Raw genomic sequence first — 23,232 nt, forward strand, 5'->3', positions numbered from 1 at the left:
GTCCGGGTCTTTGGCGGCAATTTGGCGGCGGGTCCCTCACTCCCTCTCGGAGTGAAGGACCAACCACTGAATTGCTGCCAAAGACTGAAGCGGCGGTGGCAAAGCTGCAGATTGCGATTGTGACTTTTTTTTATTTTTTTGCCTCTTGGGGCAATAAAAACTCTGGAGCCGGCCCTGGGTGGGGAGTGGCGAGGGGTTTCTAATGGGCACACAGATTGGCTCTCAGTGGCCCAGCAGGACGTAGCATTTGGGAACCTCTTTAGCCTCAATCTGCAAAGTGTAGCCCAGTGGGCCAGCTTACCTGTATTAATTCATTGCTTTATTATATTTAGTAGTAATGCAAGAAACCGACAGGCTTTTATTCTATAAGATTTGTCTTTAGTAGACAGTGTGAGGCTTAAGACCTATTATCTTTGGCATAGAACAACTTAAGTAACTCATAAGTTATAGGGAACTAAAAGTAGCATGCAAAAGAGGGATTTTTGTCCAAAATACTGCCATCAGCCACCCACAGAACATAGCTGACACTAGCAAAGAACATAGCTGACACAAGCATCCAGAAGGTTCCGGACAGAACGTCCAATTGCAGAGGTGCCATGACAGCAAATTAACGTGTATGCTAATAGGGTAACATCATATATATACTAACCTATTAAAAAAAACACCTTAAAGGAAGAAAATACAAATAAAAACCTCTATTAAATATGCATGAAACATGGCAGCGTCAGCGTAGCTGACTATAAAAGTAACATCCCAGGGGCAGCAAAAGGGCTGAAAAAATGTAAACCTTGGGAGGGGCCAAAATAATGGCTGCCGAAAAAAATAAAAACAATAATGGTAATAAAAAAAAATGGTTAAGTATAAAAAATGAACCAGTATATAAAAGTATATATAAAATAATGGTTAAGTAGATTAAAAAAAATAAGGGTGTAAGTATAAATGTCCAAATGTACTTTCTGTGTTATCTCTATCTATCTGCCTTGTTAAGGTAAAGTGGATGTATTACTTTGCTAAATTGTTAATAAATTATATATTTGTAAATAGATATAAAAAGTTCCTATGGTGCAAGTGTTGCACCTGTGCACATCGGGGTTCCCAAATTATATAATCCTCAAGTTACAATTCTATATACCCAACTTTGGGTCAGGCTACAAAAGGGGAGGTGCAGGGGGTGGACACAGCCGGGGTATTTACATTTCCCACAGCCCAGAGCCAAGGCGGGAGGGAGTAGCTGATGATCCAGTTCCTCAGGTTCAGCCCTGTCAGCCAACAGCAACTTTTTACTCAGACCACACCTAAGGGCTTCGGGTTCCTAGGGTGAGAGTTTCCTGTTTGCACTCCACTGGGGTATGAAACTTGGGGAGGGGGCAGAAGTTCCTGAGGTGTCCTAAATGACTCTTCTTCTTATTATTAATAATAATAATCAATAGGAGGAGGGGTGGGGCAGGAACACTAAGAAAATGATCCCTTATTTTTGAAATACAAAGCTGGCAACCCTAAGAGGAAGAGTGCTGGCTGCCAGCCATCTTAGCTCAGAGCATCAGAGGGAAAGGTCCTGAAGGTTCATCCTTCTGATAGCAGCTTGACATTCCCACCAGCTGCTGTACATGGAAGGGGACTGTAAGCCCATTATTGAAACTTAGTGGGATTTTTGGCTGGCTCTCTCCCAGTACCAAAAGAAAAGGGAAGGGCTGATAAGAAATTAAGATCCTGAGAATGACAGTCCCCAGGGCCAACGCTCCCAGTCAGCCGGATTGACAGGGCAGGCAGGTCAATGAGGGAGTCAGGAGCCTGGGGTCCTTTCCTCTGTGTGAGCTGGAGCTGTCTGAGCCAGAGCAGGGGAGAGAAGCAGCCTGTGGGCTTGGCTACACTTGTGAGTTACAGTGCAATAAAGGGGCCACAGCCGCACTAGCTCAGTACCCATCCACACTGGCAAGGCACGTAGAAAGCTCTGACTCTGCGGCTAGAGTGCTTCTGGTAGTCCACCTTGGGGAGTGGAATAGCATTTGCTGCGCCCCTGCTGGAGTGCTGCGACACCAGTGTGGACGAGGTGTTGCATTACTGCGCTGTGATCAGCCTCCGGAAACGTCTCATAATCCCCTTAAATCAAGTGGCCACTCTTGTCATTGTTTTGAACTCGCAGTAGGAATGCGGATATGCTGTTTGAAAGCTCCGTTTCTCACAGCCGGCTGCTTATCTGCCCCAAGACAGATTAGTGTGGAATGCTGTGTGAGAGAGAGAGAGGTGGGGTGGGGGGACGGGGAGGTCTGCTGCTGTCTGAACTTACAAGATAGCATGCTGATATGCTCTCAGGTCCCTAAAAACCCACTCTCTCTCCCTCCACATACACACAACACACTCCCTGTCACACTCCACCCTACCCCATTTGAAAACACGTTGCAGTCACTTGCATGCTAGGATAGCTGCCCATAAGGCACCGCTCCCAATGTTGCTGCAAGTGCCGCAAATGTGGCCACGTCAGTGCACAAGCAGCTGTCAGTGTGGACAGACTGCAGGGCTTTCCCTACTGAGCTCTCCGAAGGCGAGTTTAAGTCACAGCGCTCTACATCTGCAAGTGTAGCCATGCCCTGCAATGGGCTGGAGGCAGAGCAGCAGCAACAAGGAGCCAGAAGAGGCAAAGCTGGAGAGCTGGAGCAGTGCAGACCCGCCATGCCGAGGGGGGCCCAGGGCTGAGCCACCGCAGGAAGCTGCAGACCCAGAGCTAGGGAGTGGACGCCTGCTGTGTCACAAGTAACACCAGAGATGAGTGCGGTGAGCAGCTGGGGAGAGCAAGGGGGGGACCCTGGGCAGCAAGGGCCCAGTGTGGGGAGATGACATCAGACAAGAGGTCTGGCAGGCTGGACTTGGTGCTGGGGACATGACCCCGATAGAGTGGAGGCGACGCTGGGAAGAAAGGCTCTGCACCTAGAGAGCCTGAGGGCATGTGGCCACCGCCAGAGCAGGCGCCTGACCTGTCATGTCACTGCAGCGCAGCCAGGGCATAAGAAGGAGGCCTGGGACATGTGAGGAATAGACTGAACTTTCCTTACATCCTAGAGACGCCTGTGTGTGGTTTCCCCGTGCCTACAGGGTGGAGTTCCTTGTTTCCTTGAATCTTTCCCATTTTTCCCTTATACTTGTTTAATAAATTGTATTTGGTTTGAATTTAAAGTAATGATCAGTGGGTCAGGGAAGCGTCCAGTGCAGAGAGAGTGCCCCAGAGTGGGGACATCCTAACTCCTATTCTAAACGACCATGATGAGACTGCGGGTTAAGCCTCCCAGGAATCCTTGGCCCAGCCTTGCCAGGGTTACAAGGTGTACAGGACAGTGAAAGAGGAGTCTTCAAGGTCAGGCAAGCCTCTGGGTAAAGGGAGTTGGAGCCAGGACTCAGATCCTTTTACTAGTGATTCCACAGAAACCAGGAAAGTTCCCCACAATAATGGGACCATTCTGTTGCTTACATATAGTAGCTGGGGGAGGGAAGAAAACCATTTCTGTATTTTGAGTTGGGACACTTCACTGTTGTGGGCTCCTAATACACTGTTCCTGTTGTGTTTTCTTGGAGTATTGTAAAAAACACCTTGGTTTAAACAAAAATCTCCCAAATCTTGGCTAGCCAGTACACTGGTGACCTAGTCCCCCGCTGAGAATAAACAATCAGCCAGGTCTAGGGTAGGTTAAGTTTTTCTCCCTTGCTTCACAAACAAGAAGGAAAAGTGTGCAAAAAATAACACAAGCAACAGTCTGGCTACGGGATCAGAATGGGGTCCTCTGATCTCTGCTAGCTACCAGGTAAGGACTATTCTGACTCCGCAAGGAGGCTCTACAGGACAGGTGGACAGGCTGCCTCCTGCTCTGATTAGCCATTCTCTTCTCCTGTTTTCCCTCTTTATATTGTCTAGCTGAGAATATGGGCCAATCATATGAGGATGATCAGCTGTGTCAGCTGATTCTTGCCTGCTGGACTTCTCTCTGGGGCAGAGTTGGCTGTTCCCTGTTCCCCCCACCCCTGTGGGCTATTACCTACTGGGTGTCTGGGAAGTGGGCGGGCGAAGCCCGCCCACTGCTAAAGGATCCTCCCCCAGCCTAAGGGGAGGAACCACAGGGCCACAGAACCCACTGAGTGCGGGGGACAACTAATAAAAGAACAGGGACAGGAGTGAGGTCAAAGGGTCATAAGGAGGGAACCTAACGGGGACACCGAGCAGAGAACCCCGGACAGCGCCCACTGCTCCTTGAAGGCGTCAAGGGAGCCAGTGGACGCCGCCCAGAGGAACTCCGCTCGGATGCGTGATCGGACCATGGAGCGGAAGCAAGCCCCACAGTCACCGGAGTCTCCATCGGCCAACCTCCCCTCCCTGGTCGCGTGGATGGCCTTTTTCGCCAGGGCGAGGAGGAGGTTGACCAGGAGGTCCCGGGACTTCGTGGGGCCATGGATAGGGAGTGCATACAAAAGGAGGTGAGGGGAAAAGTGTAACCAGAAACGTAAGAGGATGGCTGTGAGGAGCCGGTGTAGGGGCTGCAACCTGGCGCACTCTAAGTAAACATGCGCCAGGGTCTCCCTCACGCCGCAGAAGGGGCAGGTGTCCGGGACAGGCCTGTGGGCTATTAAAGGGGCAGATTGCCTTGTTACAGAGCCTTTATCTCATCATTTCTGTGGTGGGTAGGGACATCCAGACACCTGCTTTGCAGTGCCACAATCTCCCTTGATCTGAACAATTTATCCAAACCCTTTAACTAATGCCCTTTGTAAGCAGCAAAAAGGCTTTATTGGAAGGGTGGTTACTTCCTCATTGATCATTGTAACAGTAGTATATCTACTGCCAGCTAAGAGTTACAGGCTAACTAACACAAACTGCACTTGAAATTTTCAGCCACCTAAAGTCTCTGTTACTTCCAAAATCAGGGTTAGTGAGGTGAGGTTGTATATTTTCATATAGTTGTAAAATCCCCACATTTGTAGAATGTGGTGACTCTCATGAGCCTGCACGGAGGGTTCCTGGAAGGGCTTAAAGCAGATGGCTATCTGAAAGGGGGAGCTCCCTCCCCACCTGCCAGAATCCACCTCCCTCCATGTTTAAAAGTAAAGAGAGATTTTCAAAAATAATGGGAAAGCTGCACGAGGGGCTGCCCCTTTTGGCAGGGCCGGATAAGTTAAGGATTTGTGCAAAATAAAAGAAGAAATACAGCTAAAATCAGGAAAAAAAATGGCCCCTGTCCAGAGCTTCCTGAGAGACCTGATGGGTAAAGAGAAGAATTTCCAGTGCTGCTATTAATCAGGGAATGCAGAATGAACTGAAGGACTTCAGAAAAGACTCATCTCCCTCCTTGGTGAGGTAAATGACTCAGTTAATGTAATTAAAGAGTTTTGTCAGAAAAGAAGTGAGAGTACAAGTTTTGGGGTTCAAAACTACTTATTGAATTGAGGAAACAATCTCTTTGAGAGGCAAAGCTATGATTTTCCTCTGTACAATGAAGTAAAATAAATCTGTCCACCAAGACCAAACACTGTGGGTGCCTTGGCTCAGGTTTCACACACTTTGGCACTTGGGTAAATTTTCAAACTCACAGAAAATATTTTCATAGGAAGACATATGTTCGTACTACGTGATCACCTTCCAGTAGTGCATTAAGCAGTGTGATTAACATCTGTCACATGGTGATTGTTCTCTCATCCTCTCCCCCAACGGAGATGCATGTGCAGTGGTGTATCTTATTTTGGTAGGATTTTAGGGTTTTGTTTGTTTTGTTTTGTTTTGTTTTAAGATAAAAAATTCTCTCTCTCTCTCTCTCTCTCTCTCTCTCTCTCTCTCCCTCCCCCCCCCCCCCCGCCCCTATGGAGGAGTATTGAAGAGAGACCCAAACAGAATTCATCTGGAAAAAGGGACCCTGAAGGAACATTTAAAGCAAGCAAAAAATGAGAGATTCTTATGGCTCCACAAACAACACATGGGGTCAGCTCTGAGGATAAAAAAAAATATCTAGGAAAGTTATAAAGTGCACGAAATCACAGATGCATAGTCCCTCTGGTGATTGTGAAAGAAGCTGGAACTATTTTTCCATGATCCTGCCAAAAAGAACCATGCGTGGCACCACTAAGTAGGGAATTTCCAAAGTGTTCTGGCTTGCACTCATTCATCAAGGATTGCATCAATGGTAGATGGCTGGTGGAAGTCCCCACCGTGCTAGTTCAGTCTCAGAAGATGAATAGGGAGCATGATGCGGTCCCTGAATAGTCGCTTTCTACCAGCAGCACTTTAAAAATACTGATTGTTCTCTTTGTCATGTCATATACAGTTTTATCTATGGCAGGCGTTTGACCTTGGACTGTAACTTCCTGGCCAAGTGTAAACACCTTCCCATACTCCATTAAAGCAAGACACACAATGAGGCTTCGCACTGGGCATTAGAGAAGGAGGAGCTGGCATGAAAAGGGGCATCACCTACCACATGAGGGAGCTCTGAGTTATCCTCAGCTGCAGTTCACCAGAAGCAGCAGCCATTGCAAAAGCACTATTCTTTGGAATGGATATGGGAGGTCTCTGGCAATTAGGTTTCATAGCAGAAGATATTAATGTGGAATCTTTTGTTTCAACAGCCACCACAGCTGACTACTAGAATAAAATTTTAAAAAACATCACACACATTTCTTGGTCATCCTTTAGAGTAAGATTCCATTTGTAAATGGCTTATAAAGGGTTAATGATTAATAGATGTTACAGACATCAGTAATATGTGGTTATAAGCACATCAGCAGAAGGTGTTGTAGATGTTTCTAAGCAACCTAGAGACCTGTTGGACTCTATAACAATCAATTAATCAGTTTTTAAAAGATACATTCATCCTTTAGAAACCATAGAGAAGTGGAATTTTAATATAAAGTGTGTCCTATTTATTAACTCTAACTTCTCTCAGGGGAGTATGTCAGAGAATGATTCCCACATGGCACCTTGATTTGGAAGGAGTTATATTCCATCTGTGGTTTTCCATGAGAACACAAGGCATTCTAAGAATGGGAACAGGACATCTTCATTCCCAACCTGCCAGCCCTATCAACAGATGTTTATTCAAATTGACCTTCCAGTACTTTGGAAGTTCATCTATCACATGTAGAAATTACATTAAAAAGAAGCCATACAAATTGGCACTGCAGTTTTCAAAGTGTTCTTCTTGCTAGCAGAAAAACACCACTGCAAAGCCAGCCTGACATGTCCTGGGGGTGCTTTTCCTCCTTATAATTGTAACTGACAGTCTGGTATATGAACTCAGTTCTCACACACCAGAAAACCAGGTACCATCCAGTTCCTGTCCTAGTGAACAGAGTTTGCTTTTCCTCTCTGTAGTTAAATCCAAAGGGACTAGAGTGACCAGATGTTCCAATTTTATAGGGACAGTCCCAATTTTTGGGTCTTTTTCTTATATAGGCTCCTATTATCCCCCCACCCCCTGTCCTGATTTTTCACATTTGCTGTCTGGTCACCCTAAAAGGGACAGAATTTTCCATTTGGGGGGTAAGTGTCCAAACCTGGCAGCTAAAGCTTTTCCCCATTCTTTCTGACCGACAACTGAAATGAAGCTGAGGGTGCACATAAGAGCCACCTACCTATCAACCACTTCCTACACACCACAGCTAAACTGTATCACACATCATTAGTTTCATTCTCTCGCACAGATCTAGACAGCAAAGGGATGATATGCTGACCAGAGAGAAATGTCCTAGCTGCACCCTTCAAATGGCTATCCCTTTTTCTGTCATAGTGCAATCGACAGATCATTGATTCACCGAAAGCCCCTTAACCTTTTAAAAATCTCTTCCTCATCAGTGTTGTGTCGAAAATACGTGAACAGGTTACATGGAGCTCATTTTTCTTTTCTTGTGGGGCTTGCTCAGATCTGGAGAGGCAGCTGGACATGGAAATGGTAAGAGATCATCGTTGCTTTCTGGAAAATAAAACCAGGTTTATTATTGCTTGGTTGCTCTGGTGTAGGTTACTGACACGCTGACTGCTTTAAGGTAAGGCAAGAGGTTAGTAGATTAAAGGACATTTCTATTCTAAGGAAGCAAGAGAAATGTGCCCACAAACCATCAGCTGGAGACAATCCAGAGTGGGACCATTACCTGTTTTGTCTGAGTAATAGATGACTCTTCTAACCCATCACTGGAACAGTGGGCAGATCAAAGGAATACTAAGTACTCTTCTAGCGCAAATAGCTCTTTGAATTTTTTTTCCATTTTGCATGAAACTTTAGGAAATATAAAAATAGAAATTGAAATGTCAATGACCTCCTCAGATAACTTGCAAGTGACTTTGGTGTACTTGCTAGTAGAGGATATCTAATCAAGGTTTGCTGCAGATGTGATTAATACCAATTATGTTTTTTCACCCCTTTAATAAATGCTACCTATTCATTCTAGAAGGAATTAGATTAACCGTTCTACTTGCACTACAAGTTTATATTAGTATTACCTGTTCGGGTATTCACTTACACTAAGAAATTGGCTGAATATAAGTAATTGGTATCTGTGTTTGAGTCTGAATTAGTATGTTTGAATGCAAAGATGTCTATAAATTGTAATGTCAGTACCTGGGATATTTCTATTCTAAACACCCCAAGGATTTCCAACTTCAGAGGTAAGAGCCGGGTAAAAAAATTCAGAAAGAAATTCTTTCATGGGAAAGAAACTCAGACGAACTGAAGACTTCATTGCTAATTGCTCACATCCAGCACTGGGTACTGAAATTGTACCAGAGCAATTGTAATTTTGAGAGGAGATTGTATTGTATATAATGGAACAACTTGACCTGGCTGTTGCCCCAATCTACTTATAAACAAAATGTTTAATCTCCAGGCAATTTTATCTTCAGACAATAATGCATTGAAACATCTGCATCTTTTTATTAAATGGAGACATTGTAAGGGCAAAATGAAATGCCAGCGTCCCCTGCATGATTTTAAATGATGAATGTGACAGTCTCACTGTGAAATGTTCAGCAGGAGATATGTAAATGGAATCAGTTCTGGGATGAGTCAAGTCCTGTGTATCGTGTTCTCTGTATTACTGTGCCCTGGGAGAGTACACACGGTGAGAGTACACACTGAGATCTGCATTTGTCAGAAGCCTTTCTTAGAATCATGGAAAAACTGAGAGGTGTGTAAAACTTCATGCTGAATTCTGCAATCAAATTCTGTGATGAATTTATAAATATAAAAGACTAACTTAAGATATTTCCATATAGTTATCTCTCTTGTGTTACACCCCCTCTTTCCTTCACTTCCTGTACTTACTATGAATGCCTGTCCTGATACTTTCACGATTTTTAACTTCATTTTGTTATTCTCTTTATAATAATGGCCTTTGAAACTGAACTCTTTACCACCATCTTTTCCCCTCCAGTTTCGTTATTGGAGGGTTGTCTCTGAGTACTGCAGGTGTTAGTGTGTGGTTTTCTTCCCTATGGGGAACATGTTAAGGACAGTAAGGAGTCTTGCAAACGCATAGAGCTAAAAGAGGATAGGCCAAATTATGGGCCAAACTTGACAATGTCTCTTGGTAATCACTGCACCTACAGTACCTGCGGGCACCACATTTATCCTTTGATTTTCAAGCTCTCCCAGTATTGCAGATCAATGTAATAAAATAAACTCTGTTGCACAGTTCATATTGCACAGGGTTTCTGGGAAAATACACTGTCAATAATGAACATTTCTGGACGGGGAATGAAAATAAAAATACTTAGTTCTCATATCGCACTTTTCATCTGTGGCTCTCAAAGAGCTTTCCAGAATGTGGGCAAACTTCATTTCCCTCATTTTATAGATGAAGAGTCTGAGGCAGAGAGAGATCATTCACTTATTTAAGTTTCACAGTACAGCAGGGGCAGAGAGAACCCATGTCTCCTGTCTTCTGGTTCATTGGACATACTGTCTCTTACCGTCTTCTTATTTATTGTTTGTGTTGTGATAGCACTTAGATGCCCCAGACACACACCAGGACCCCATTGTGCTAGGTGCTGTACAAAGAGCTTGCTATCCAACTAATCATCCTAAATTAATAGAAAATCATAGAATCATACAACCATAGGGTTAGAAGGGACTGCAAGGGTCATCTTGTTTGATCCTCTTCCAAATGCAGGATTCGTTCTGTCTAATCCATGCAAGACAGATGTCTCCAGCCTCTTTTTGAAAACCTTCAGTGAAGGAGATTTCACGACTACCCTAGGCAGTTTGTTCCATTGTCCTACTGTTCTTACCATTAGGAAGTTTCTCCTGAGATCTGCTCTGCTGCAGTTCGAACCTGTTGCCTCTTATCCTGCCCTCTGTGGCAAGAGAGAACAATTTTTCTCCATCTTTTTTATGGCAGTCTTTCAAGTATTTGAAGTCTACGATCATGTCCCTTCTTAATCTCCCTTGTTCCAAACTAAACATACTCAGGTCCTCAGCCTTTGCTCGTATGACTTGCATTCCATCCCTTTGATCATCTTTGTCACTCGCCTCTGGACCCTTTCCAGTTTCTCTACGTCCTTTCTATACAGCAGTGACCAAAATTGGACACAGTACTCCAGCTGAGGCCTTGCCAGCGCTGAGCGAAGCGGTGTAATCACCTCCTGTGACTTGCATGCAATGCCTCTGTTAATGTAATCCAAAATTGCATTTGTTGTTTTTTTTTTTGCCACAGCATCACATTGTTGACTCATGTTGAGCTTGTGATCCGTCACAACTCCCAGATGCTTCTCAGCAATGCTGCTGCCAAGTCAGTTATCCCCCCATTTTGTATTTGTATATTTGGTTTCTCTTCCCTAAATGTAGCACCTTATATTTGTCTTTGTTGAATTTCATGTTGCTGTCTATAGCCCAGTGCTCCAATTTGTCAAGATCCCTTTGAATTTTAATATACTGTATTGAAGTGTGGCTCAGACCCAGGCAGGACTAAAATAAAAAATTGAGAAGTTAATTTAAAATGTAGAGCACCAGTTCTCAGAAATGTATACACAATGTATGTATCTGTATACAGTGCCCATCACCATGGTATCTGGATGTTACATACAATGTTAAGTCATCAAGCACACGCACAACGTCCTCACTAGGCTGACCAGAAAGCAAATACTTTATAGCAACCCCTTGGATTCCCAGTTGCAGCAGCCCTTATCAAGTAAATGACCAATATAAAAATACCCCTTGCTCTGTACTAAAAGACTGCCAACCCCACAGTCTGATGGTCTAGGAAAGGCAGAAGTTGCTACAGACAGGGACTCTTCACGGTATCTCTACTTTGAGATGAAGTAATTTCCTCTTGCCTCATTAGGGCCTGAGTGTACTCCAGTTTCTTATTATCCGGTGTAATCCTCTTCTTCCACTTCCCTTATCATGTTACCACCGGTAACTCTGTCAACTTGCCATCTCCCAAGCTCATGATTATGGTATTGTCTCTGACTCATCTCTTTCCTTCTAACCCCATGTCCAGTCTCTCACTAAAGTTCCATTTGTTGAAAACATATGCCCATGACTTTGGTCACGCTCGCCTTGATAACTGTAACCTCCTCTCTAGCCTCCTTGTTTCTCCCCTCCAGTCAGTCCAAAACTCTGCTGCTAAAACCTGTTCCACTGCACTGACAGCCCCCTCCACCCCTCAGATTCCTTCACTGGCTCTCTGTCTCTTGCTGCCCTTTGCCTCCATCTCCTCGGCCTGGCTGTGAACTTTAGAACAATTTCCTTTTCTTGTTTGCCAGATTTCCTCTCACCTGGTTCAAATCCTTCCTCACAACCCACTTCGTCCCCCCTTATTCTCTTCACCAATGATCTCCTCATGTCCGCACCACCTTGCGCAGCTGGCTTTTCTTTATCTTTTCATTTTTAAAGCTTCAGCCCTCTAGGTCAGGGAAGATGCTTTACTCTCAATTTTGTAAAATGGCAGGGGCATTACAAGGTATAAATACATACTAATGAATAATGCTTATTCAATCCTTGCTTTCCCTGCTAAGACTGCCAATGAAAAAATGGATGACCGATTATTGTTATGAGGTGGACATCACTCAGGCATGGTTCTTAGACTTTTTTCCCTATCATTTCAAACCAAACTAGTGTGATTCATAGTTTTTTTCAGTATTATCCAAGGTTGGAGCATGTATTCGCCAACCACCCATATATTCTGGCTGTATGTTTGTCACCCAGAGTATCTTTGAAAACTCATGGCGAACGAGGGAGGTCCCAGATGACTGGAAAAAGGCTAATGTAGTTCCCATCTTTAAAAAAGGGAAGAAGGAGGATCTGGGGAACTACAGGCCAGTCAGGCTCAACTCAGTCCCTGGAAAAATCATGGCGCAGGTCCTCAAGGAATCAATTCTGAAGCACTTAGAGGAGAGGAAAGTGATCAGGAACAGTCAGCATGGATTCACCAAGGGCAAGTCATGCCCGACTAACCTAATTGCCTTCTATGAAGAGATAACTGGGTCTGTGGATGATGGGAAAGCAGTGGATGTGTTATTCCTTGACCTTAGCAAAGCTTTTGATACGGTCTCCCACAGTATTCTTGTCAGCAAGTTAAAGAAGTATAGACTGGACAAATGGACTATAAGGTGGATTGAAAGCTGGCTAGATCATTGGGCTGAATGGGTAGTGATCAATGCTCAATGTCTAGTTGGCAGCCGGTATCAAGCAGAGTGCCCCAAGGGTCGGTCCTGGGGCCGGTTTTGTTCAGTATCTTCATTAATGGTCTGGAGGATGGTGTGGACTGCACTCTCAGCAAGTTTGCAGATGACACTAAATTGGGAGGAGTGGTAGATACGCTAGAGGGTTGGGATAGGATACAGGGGGACCTAGAAAAATTAGAGGACTGGGCCAAAAGAAACCTGATGAGGTTCAATAAGGACAAGTGCAGAGTCCTGCACTTAGGATGGAAGAATCCCATTCACTGTTACAGACTAGGGACCGAATGGCTTGGAAGCAGTTCTGCAGAAAAGGACCGTGGGGTTACAGTGGACAAGAAGCTGGATATGAGTCAACAGTGTGCCCTTGTTGCCAAGAAGGCTAACGGCATTTTGGGCGGTATAAGTAGGGACATTGCCAGCAGATCAAAGGACGTGATCATTCCCCTCTATTCGACAACAGTGAGGCCTCATCTGGAGTACTGTGTCCAGTTTTGGGCCCCACACTACAAGAAGGATGTGGAAAAATTGGAAAGAGTCCAGCGGAGGGCAACAAAAATGAGTAGGGGACTGGAGCACATGACTTACGAGGAGAGGCTGAGGGAACTGGGATTGTTTAGTCTGCAGAAGACAAGAATGAGGGGGGATTTGATAGCTGCTTTCAACTACCTGAAAGGGGGTTCCAAAGAGGATGGATCTAGACTGTTCTCAGTGGTATCTGATGACAGAACAAGGAGTCTCAAGTTGCAGTGAGGGAGGTTTAGGTTGGATATTAGGAAAAACTAGGAGGGTGGTGAAGCACTGGAATGGGTTATCTAGCGAGGTGGTGGAATCTCCTTCCTTAGAGGTTTTTAAGGTCAGGCTTGACAAAGCCCTGGCTGGGATGATTTAGTTGGGAACTGGTCCTGCTTTGAGCAGGGGGTTAGACTAGATGACCTCCTGAGGTCCCTTCCAACCCTGATATTCTATGATTCTATGATAATTCCTCTCACAGATGATGTTCTATTACCCCTCCCCACCAAAAAAAACACCAAAACCCACAATTGGGGAGGTTAATGCCAAAGAATAGTGTTTGAATCTGTGTGCACGCAAACACTTTTAATAGCCAAATCTCCTTCTTAGCAGAGTGACCTTTACCTATGAGCATGAACACAGATGAGGCCAATGTTACAAAGGCCACATCTGAGTAAAAATGTGGTCAAGTCTATTTAAAACTGAAAATGCCCATGCACCCAAATAATGTGCTGCTCACACGATCTGTTCAATCCCAAATGAGTATGCTGCTACTGCAATGGACTCCGCAGTTGCCCTGGAGAAGGACAAGCTCTTTGGTTTTACCACAATGATCAGTGAGGTAGAACCAAAAAAGACAGACTAGAAAATAAATTCTCTCATCTTTTGCTTTGTGCCTTTTCCACACAGCTCTCTGTGCTTGGAACAATTTCCCTCTTGACTGCATATTGAGTACTCTCCCTCTCTTCCTTAGCATCCTTTTTAAAAACTCTGCCCTGTGGTCAGTGGTCCCTGGCATGGCTGCTTAGCACAGGACAGGAGTTATGGACACTATATGTAGTGATACTCAGCAGCGCAAACTGAGCCGGATTTTCTGGAATCATGTATAGCTCTGCAAAGTGCATGTAAAATACTACTAAGTCACAGGCCTTCACTCATGTATGCTGGTGGTGGCATTTCACGCCCAAAGCGTACTCACTTTGTACTATTTAAATGATGACACAAGGTATCAGGCAATGATGAATGAGGCCTGTCATGTTTAGTTAGTCCATGAGCCACAGAGCCTGAACTACAGGGCCTATCTAGGGACAGAAAACTGAATAAAGAAGCATCTATATAGTCATTACAATTGAGACTTGTCTCTTCTATACTGCAAGGAACTGTAGGTTTCTCCTAGCCTTTCAATGCTGATCTCCTTTCTGGTCCTGTTCACCATGCCTATGCCTGATTTTCTCATTTGTATTTTGTGTTAGTTAGATTGTAAATTCCTTGAGGAAAGGATCTTGTCTTCTTATGAGATTTTGTTAAGTACTGTACTACATGTGTTTACGATACACATGATCCAAAACCCCAGATACAAACACTCCCAAACTTCAGGGAACTTTTGAACTGGACCCAAACGTCACAGCTCAGATCCATTTCTAACTTACCTGTCTACATAACAAATGACAATAAAACAAAACAACTTCAGGGAGGAAAAGTTACAAAGACAGAACAGACAGATACCCATTTTTTACTTTTAGATCAAAAATAGTTGGGAAAAGTTTTCAAAGCTGGAGCACAATAGTTACCATTTCAGTCCAGCAGATGGGTATCAGTTCTCCTCTTCACAGGTCAGTTTCAATTGTTGGATACCATCTAGAGATGATATAGTTTCAGAAAGAGCATCAAACCCCTTGGTGGAATGAGCTGATGAGGTAGCTTTTTGTGGGAATCTCTGGATTTTGATACAGAGTTGAGTTTTTGCTAGCTCTCGGGAAAGGTTTTCTTCACTTCTGAACTGTCTCTGTCTGCTGTGTTGCTTTCTCCAACAATTTGTGTAATTATTCAGAGCTGCCAGCCTACTACTGTTCCCTTCCATGTCACTCATGTACTCAGGGGAAAAAATGTCCTATTCTGTAGGGAGAGGGATAGCCCAGTGGTTTTAGCATTGGCCTGCTAAACCTAAGGTTGTAAACTCAATCCAAAAGGGTGGCCACTTAGGGATCTGGGGCAAAATCAGTACTTGGTCCTGCTAGCGAAGGCAGGACTTGATGACTTTTCAGGGTCCTTTCCAGTTCTATGAGATAGGTATATCTCCGTATATTATTATTTGTATGTTACAGGTTTATATTCTGCATCAAACCATATCAAAGCTAGTGTCACAAACCCACAGAAGAAAAAAAAAAAAGCAAATTCTGAGTTCAGATTACCATGGCATCTGACTCACTATGTTGTGTCTACCTAGTACTATAAATACCCATATCAAATTTCCCCTCTCACCTATTTTGGTCAAAAATGGTTGAATTTCTGTCTGGATTCCTGTATCAAACCAGTCCTCTAACTCAAATATTAGTATGAAGTAGTCATGCAATTGACAAACACTCGGAAGCCATGATCTTATCAGATTTCAACAACTAATATGTTTTGGGACAACTCAACAGTATACCTGGATGGGAAACTTCTGGGAAAGAACCAAGTGCTAAAGGAAGTGATGTTGGTACTGAGATGTCACTCTTTCTTCTTAGACAGCATCATGGTGTTAGCAGACAATGAGCTCCTAGCATTAACATCTATTGAATAAGCTATAAAGTGGTGGTTATGACCATTACAAAGTCCCATGGCACTTATGCAAGAGCAGAAGAGTTAGCTTCAATGTCCTAATCAAATCTGAATATAGCTAAATACATTCAGCATATCGAAATTTCCCTTCTAAGTCCAACTTGAGTTAATCTTCACTTCCTGTCCCAATCTGTTGTTAGTGTAACTTTACACCGCTCGACTATTGGCACGTTTCACCCAAGGAAATGAAAAAAGAAATAGATTAGGTAGATAACTATGTAATAGGAGAAATGGATGTGTAGTTTGTACAAATCAGTAAAAGTAGTAAACCACTTTGGGATTCATTTGGATTAAAGGCCCTATGAAACTAAGAGATCATTATCATTAAGAGGTAATATCCTCTACTATTCCTTATATGTAAGTATTAGCCATAAAATAGTGTAGGAGACAAGTACTTTTTCAAAGAGCTCCTTACTAATTTGAGAGTATGTCAGGTCCAGTGGACCAACTTGTTCAAACCAAAAAGTTGAAAGATCCCCTTCTAAAGTCCTAAAGCAAGAGTCCTTCCTCCAGCATTCATTGTGTATTGGTATGTTCTGAAACATATGAACAATGCAGTCAAAAGCAAACAAAGAAACCCCAGACATAACATAACAGCTTTACAGGGCAGTAAGGGTATGTCGGGAAACAGTGACTTTTTTCAAAGGGCTGTAACATAACTTTTGTATCTTGTGAAATCATAATTTCCAGTATAAATACACCAAAATGTACATGGATGCTTGATAATCTTCCAAGCAACATGCTGTGTGACTCCGTGTGATGCCTTAGACTTGATGCCTGAGCATTATTAGTGAGTCAATTAATTATTAACTAGATAAGCTTTAGTCAAATACAAGTCAATGGGCTCAATACAGAAGTAATTAGATTAAATTCTATGGCCTGTGGTATACAGAGAGTCAGATTAGATGATCTAATGTTTCTTTCTGCCCTTAAAATTTGTGAACCAGAAATGACCTGAACTGTCTCACAAACCTAGAATTAAAATACTTGAGGTTTGACAAAGTACAGATAACTTTTCTTCTTTTAACATTTTGGGTATCATTCCATTCTCCTAGTTCTGACCAAAGAGTAAAAGCATTTCCTGAGGCATTTCTTCTCAAGAAAAATTCCAACCATTCTAGATGCCGTCCTAATAGAACTGCTGATGGACTGAATAGAATGTTCCATGCAGTGTCTGTCCCAGGATATTAGAAAGACAAGGTAGGTGAGGTAATATTTTTTTATTGGCCAACTTCTGTTGATAAGAAAAACACACTTTTGAGCCACATAGAGCTAAAAAGATCTCTATATGGCTGAAAAGTTTCTCTGTCACCAACAGAAGTTGGTTCAATAAAAAATATTACCTCACCCCTCTTGCACCTTGAATATTAGGTTAGAAAGACTATAAAAGAACAATGAAAAATGCATTAATAACTATATTGTATTTAGTATGTTTAGGAAATGCCACGTTGTTAAGTATGTATATTTTCACAAAATACCAAATCAGAACTATTCACATTAAGTCCCAACCAGCTGAGAAATGTCAACATTAAAAACTAAGGCATATGTAGCATACATGGCATAGGAATAAAAGAGAAAACATAAAAACCCTGAGAATTTTACTTCCTTTACTCAAAATAGGCTTTGGAGGGTTACCAAGGAGGACACACAATGGAATTCTTAACCTCACTTGTCTGATTAGAATTATAAATTGCAGCTAGTTTTAATGTGTAATACACCCACGTGCCAAAAACAATGGGTGCCCTGTAGGCCCAGTATTCAAATAATAAAAAACAAGGAATTCTTGTGGCACCTTAGAGACTAACACATTTATTTGGGCATAAGCTTTTGTGGGCTAGAACCCACTTCATCAGATGCATGAAGTAAAAGATACAGGAGCAGGTATAAATACATGAAAGAATGTGGGTTGCTTTACCAAGTGTTAGGTCAGTCTAACGAGATAAATCAATTAACAGCAGAATACGAAGGGAGGAGAAATAACTTTTGAAGTGGAAAGGGAGTGGCCCATTACAGACAGTTGACAAGAAGGTGTGAGTTTCATTTGCTGATGAGCAATATCGAGTGTACAATCATTATTATTAATTATTATTATTATTTATTTGTACTATCCTAGCACTTAGGAGCCCCGATTATGGACCACATTGTGCTAGGGCAGTGGTCCCCAACCTACCATGGCGGTGGTCGAGCATCCGCTGAAATGCTGCCGAATTTCAGTGGCATTTCGGCGGATGCTCGACTGCTGGCCAGGACACAGGCGCATTTAGATGCCCCAGTGGGTGCCATGGGTAGTGATTGTATACTGACTGGTTTCAGAGTAGTAGCCGTGTTAGTCTGTATCAGCAAAAAAAAGAGGAGGAGTCCTTGTGGCACCTTTGAGACTAACAAATGTATTTGGGCATAAACTTTTGTGGGCAAAAACCCACTTCATCAGATGCATGGAGTGGAAAATACAGTAGCAGATATATAGAGACATAGGACATGAAAAGATGGGAGTTGCCTTACCAGGTGGGGGGGGGGGGGAGGGTCAGTGCTAATGAGACCATTCAATTAACAGTAGAATACCAAGGGAGGAAAAATCACTTTTGTAGTGGTAATGATGGTGGCCCATTTCAAACAGTTGACAAGAAGGAGTGAGTAACAGTAGGTGGAAATTATTTCAGTAAAATTAGGTCTTGTAATGACCTAATGTCAACTGTTTGAAATGGGCCACCCTCATTACCACTACAAAAGTGATGAAAACCTAATTTTACCATACTAATTTCCCCCTACTGTTACTCACACCTTCTTGTCAACTGTTGGAAATGGGCCACCATCATTACCACTACAAAAGTGATTTTTCCTCCCTTGGTATTCTACTGTTAATTGAATTGTCTCATTAGCACTGACCCCCCCGACCTGGTAAGGCAACTCTCATCTTTTCATGTCCTATGTTTATATATACCTGCTACTGTATTTTCCACTCCATGCATCTGATGAAGTGGGTTCTAGCCCACGAAAGCTTATGCTCAAATACATTTGTTAGTCTCTAAGGTGCCACAAGGACTCCTTGTTGTTTTAGGGACCCAAGAACTCACCCAAGAATTCTGAAGGAACTCAAATATGAAATTGCAGAATTGCTAACTGTGGTATGTAACCTATTGTTTAAATCAGCCTCTGTACTAGATGACTGGAGGGTAACTAATGTTACACCAATATTTAGAATATGCTCCATAGTTAATCCTGACATTACAGGCAGGTAAGCTTAACTTTAGTACCAGACAAATTGGTTGAAACTACAGTAAAGAACAGCGTCACCAGACACACGGATAAACAGAACAGATCGGGGAAGAGTTAACACATCTTTTGTTAAGGGAAATCAGGCCTCAACAGTCTATTAGTATTCTCTGAGGGTGCCAACAAGCATATGGACAAGGGTGATACAGTCGATATCGTGTACTTAGACTTTCAGAAAGCCTTTGACAAGGTTCTTCACCAAAGGCTCTTAAGCAAGCTAAGCAGTCAGCAGATAAGAGGGAAGGTCCTCTAATGGATTGGTAACTTGTTAAAAAGTAGGAAACAAAGGGTAGGAATAAATAATCATTTTTCACAGTGAAGAGAGGTAAATAGTAGAGTCCAGTAAGGATATTTACTGGGAGCAGTGCTGTTCAATGTATTCATAAATGATCTGAAATAGGATCTGCACAGTGAAGTTTGTAGACAATGCAAAATTACTCAAGATAGTTAAGTCCAAGGCTGACTGTGAAAATTTACAAAAGGATCTCAAAAATGGGTGACTGGGGAACAAAATGTCAGATGAACTTCAGTATTGATAAATGCAAAGTAATGCACATTGGAAAACATAATCCCAAGTGTACATACAAAACGATGGGGCCCAAACTGGCTATTTCCACTCAAGAAAGATTTTGGACTCATCGTGGATAGTTCTCTGAAACCATACACTCAATGTGCAGTGGCAGTCAAAAAAAGCTAACAGAATGTTAGGAACCATTAGGAAAGAGATAGATAATTAAACAGAAAATATTATAATACCGGTACAGAAATGGATGGTACGCCCACACTTTGAATACTGTGTGAAGTTCTGGCTGCCCCATCTCAAAGAATATATATTAGAACTGGAAAAGGTACAGAGAGAACAGCAACAAAAATGATTAGGGGTATGGAACAGCTTCCTTATGAAGAAAGATTAAAAAGACTGGAACTGTTCATCTTACAAAAGAGATGACAAAGGGGGGGACATGATAGCAGTCTATAAAATCATGAGTGATATGGAGAAAGTGAATAAGGAAGTTTATATTCACCCCTTCATATAACACAAGAACTAGGGCTCACCTGATTAAATTAATAGGCAGTAGGTGTAAAACAAACCAAAGGAAGTACTTCTTCACACAACGCACAATCAGTCTGTGGAACTCTTTGCCATCGGATGTTGTGAAGGCCAAAAGTATAATTGGGTTTTTAAAAGAATTAGATAAATTCATGGAGGTTAGGTTGATCAGTGGACAGCAGGGGATGGATCACTCAAAACTGCTCTTTTCTGTTTATTCTCTCTGAAGCATGTAGCACCGGCCACTGTCAGAAGACAAGATACTGGGCTAGATGGACCATTGGTCGTATGGGCATTCTTATGTTCTTATAGAGATGATAGGTAGCATGGGGATAAATCATGAAAGGCCATGAACATGGGTGGTGGGTGAACCGCTGGCTCAGGGAGGCTAGCCCTGCAGCCCCATCCCTTCCACACCCCCTGCCAGAGCCCCCCCACTGTGGCATCTGGCCCCCTCTCCAGGCTAGCGCCCCCAGCCCCAGAGTGCCACCAGCCCCAGAGCACCAGGAGGATGAGCAGCATGGCCCCAACCCAGGAGGGCTGGGAGGGCGGGCAGTGTGGTCTCAGCCCCCCCAGCTCCCGCGTGCCGGGAACCTAGGCAGCATGGCCCCAGCCTCCCCAACCCTGGAGCACTGGGAGGGCAGGCAGCACAGCCCCAGCGCCAGCCCCAGCTGTGGCCATGGCACAGAGGAAGAGCTGCCTGCAGAGCAGGAATCAAGAGGGGAATTGGGGGTGGCGTATGGGCAGGGGTCACACCTGGCTGTTTGGGAAGGCTCAGCCTCCCCCAGCCTATGATACCCACCACCCATGGCCATGAAAGTGAAGATAAGTAGTTTATGTCTGATGCAATGGAGGAGGGCAACATGGTGGACAGAAGCAAAGAAAGGGGTGACATAGTCAAAGGGAGGAAGTAGGAACATGATCCACGCAGCAGGGTTCTGAATGGATATGAGTGGGGCAAGATTGTATGTCAAGGCCACAGAAAAGGATGCTGAGAGTCTGGATGAGTTTTAGCTGTGTGGATGGAGAAGAAAAGTTGGATCTTAGAGATGTTGTACAGGAAGACTTGGAAAGATCTGGACACAGCCCGGCTGCGAGGATCCAGAGAGAAGACCAAGGTGAAGATGACACCCACACTATGGGTCTGAGTGGCAGAGTGGGTGGAGGTGTTGTCCACAATCACTTACAAGTGTCATTTTTTGTGCAGCATTGTGCATGGCAGCCCAGCAGAACCCCAAGCATCTCACCTGCCTGCCAGATAAGCAAGCAGTTGCCCTTTACAATGAGTAGGTTAAATGTTGTGAGTTTTTATTAAGAACTTAAAGAGATGTAGGCTGGAATGCTGTTTGGTGAGATTGAGATCTACCAGCTGCTTCAAAGAGGCGTTTGAAGTCTCGAGGGAACTGTGCTTTTAGCTTTAAGGGAAAGTGAGAGTACGTGTTCACGAAATGTCTCTCATCTGATAACTCTTTAATTTTAATCACCCTGACAGTCTGTGGTGAAGTATGTGGTTAACTATTTCGGGTACAGCAGCTTCTCTAGAAGCCACAATCAGCTGCCAGTATATACAAGGCAAATCCTTTAACAATGTAGAGATGCAGGTGGATTGAAGACGTTAAAACAGTTCAGATCATTTGTGCACAATGGATCTCTTTGCCTTCTTCCTCCCTTTCCTCCTGTGTGCTCACTTGCACTCAGCTTTCACCAAAGCAGGAGAGTACAGAGAGGGGGAGGGAAAAGAACAAAGCGAGACATTAGGTGACCGTGAAAGTAAAGAAGAGGAACCTGGAGAATGACGTCTTAGCACTGGGTTTAGAAATCACTGATTTCCATGGCTGGAAGTAACGTCAGCAAGGCCATGATTATCTACACAGAGAGAACATCTTAGGAGTCAGGGACAGAAAGCAAGAAGAATTAAAGATGAAGGGCTGTCTGGAGTTTGAGATCCTAGCCCTTGTCCTCTGAGGGGGTTGCATTGTTGTTTCTTGTCACAGGAAATGGGAAGAGGTAGGAAAGTCTCATCATAGCAACTTGCGATGAGATAAATAGCCACTGACCACATTTGTCTTATCTTTTGCTTCCTACTTTGACTGAAGGCACCTCCATCTACAGATCACCCCCTCTTCTTGGCAGGTTCCCTCTCTAACGGATTCATCAGTTAATCAGTTGCCCTTCCTAACACAGCACCCCATACTAAGACAGCCCTCCAAGTCCAGAATCCCATCTTTGAGTTTCTCAAGATTCAGGGACCCAGAGCAAATGATTCCAGAACCTCATTTGGGAATGCATTCATCCAACACTGGGTCTACAGAGAAGCCTGATCCTGTCTCCCAACCAGTATTAATATGACACATTCTTAATTAATCCTAGGTGACTGAGAATTATATCTGGATGTCATTTGCTGCTGTCATAACAGTCCTTGTTTTCTGGATGAATTATTTTTAGGTTTGCAACCTGCACTTTCTCACTATAAGCAGTTGTTGGTTGGTTGCTGTTCAGTGTGTGGGGACATAACTGTGAATCTTCTCATTTTTTATTGTTTTGCTTAGTGGCTGTTGTAACTATTACCCGGTGACTCTGGGCTGGATTATCTTCGTTTTTTCAACATTACACCATACAATTAAGGATGCAAGTACTGAGGCCAATATAAAATTTAACTGTAAAATATATTTTTATTTAATTTCATTAAGAAAATAAAATACTTAACCAGAATATTAGAAATTGTTCCTGATAAATAATTGCCTTTTAAATACTCGTATTTACAGGTGTCAAAATAGGAACTTTGAAAAATAATGTCTGAATCTAAGGAAATGGAAAAATGGGCCAGAATATTTCTAATTAATTTTACAGTGTTTTTGACCCTCATATTTGGGAGCCACCACAAAAGAAACTGGTCACGAATATTCCTCTATATTGAGGTAATGTTATC

The 23,232-nt window shown here is 43.2% G+C and overlaps 1 protein-coding gene across 3 annotated transcripts in view; it reads left to right on the top strand.

The window, feature by feature from the left end:
* The first annotated feature begins 2,445 nt into the window (after nt 1–2,445).
* Nucleotides 2,446–23,232, top strand: part of IL2RA (interleukin 2 receptor subunit alpha) — a 32,740-nt gene continuing 11,953 nt past the window's right edge. Inside the window, exons 1-2 of one of the 3 annotated variants that reach the window (XM_030573705.1) lie at nt 2,446–2,772; nt 7,826–7,922. In XM_030573705.1, the coding sequence (XP_030429565.1) occupies nt 7,856–7,922 (67 nt within the window). In that variant the 5' untranslated portion in view covers nt 2,446–2,772; nt 7,826–7,855. The remainder of the gene's footprint in view (nt 2,773–7,825; nt 7,923–23,232) is intronic. The other 2 variants (XM_030573868.1, XM_030573785.1) reach the window with 2 other exon arrangements.

This window comes from Gopherus evgoodei, chromosome 1 (genome assembly GCF_007399415.2).
Source record: "Gopherus evgoodei ecotype Sinaloan lineage chromosome 1, rGopEvg1_v1.p, whole genome shotgun sequence".
In the NCBI taxonomy this organism is placed as follows: domain Eukaryota; kingdom Metazoa; phylum Chordata; order Testudines; family Testudinidae; genus Gopherus; species Gopherus evgoodei.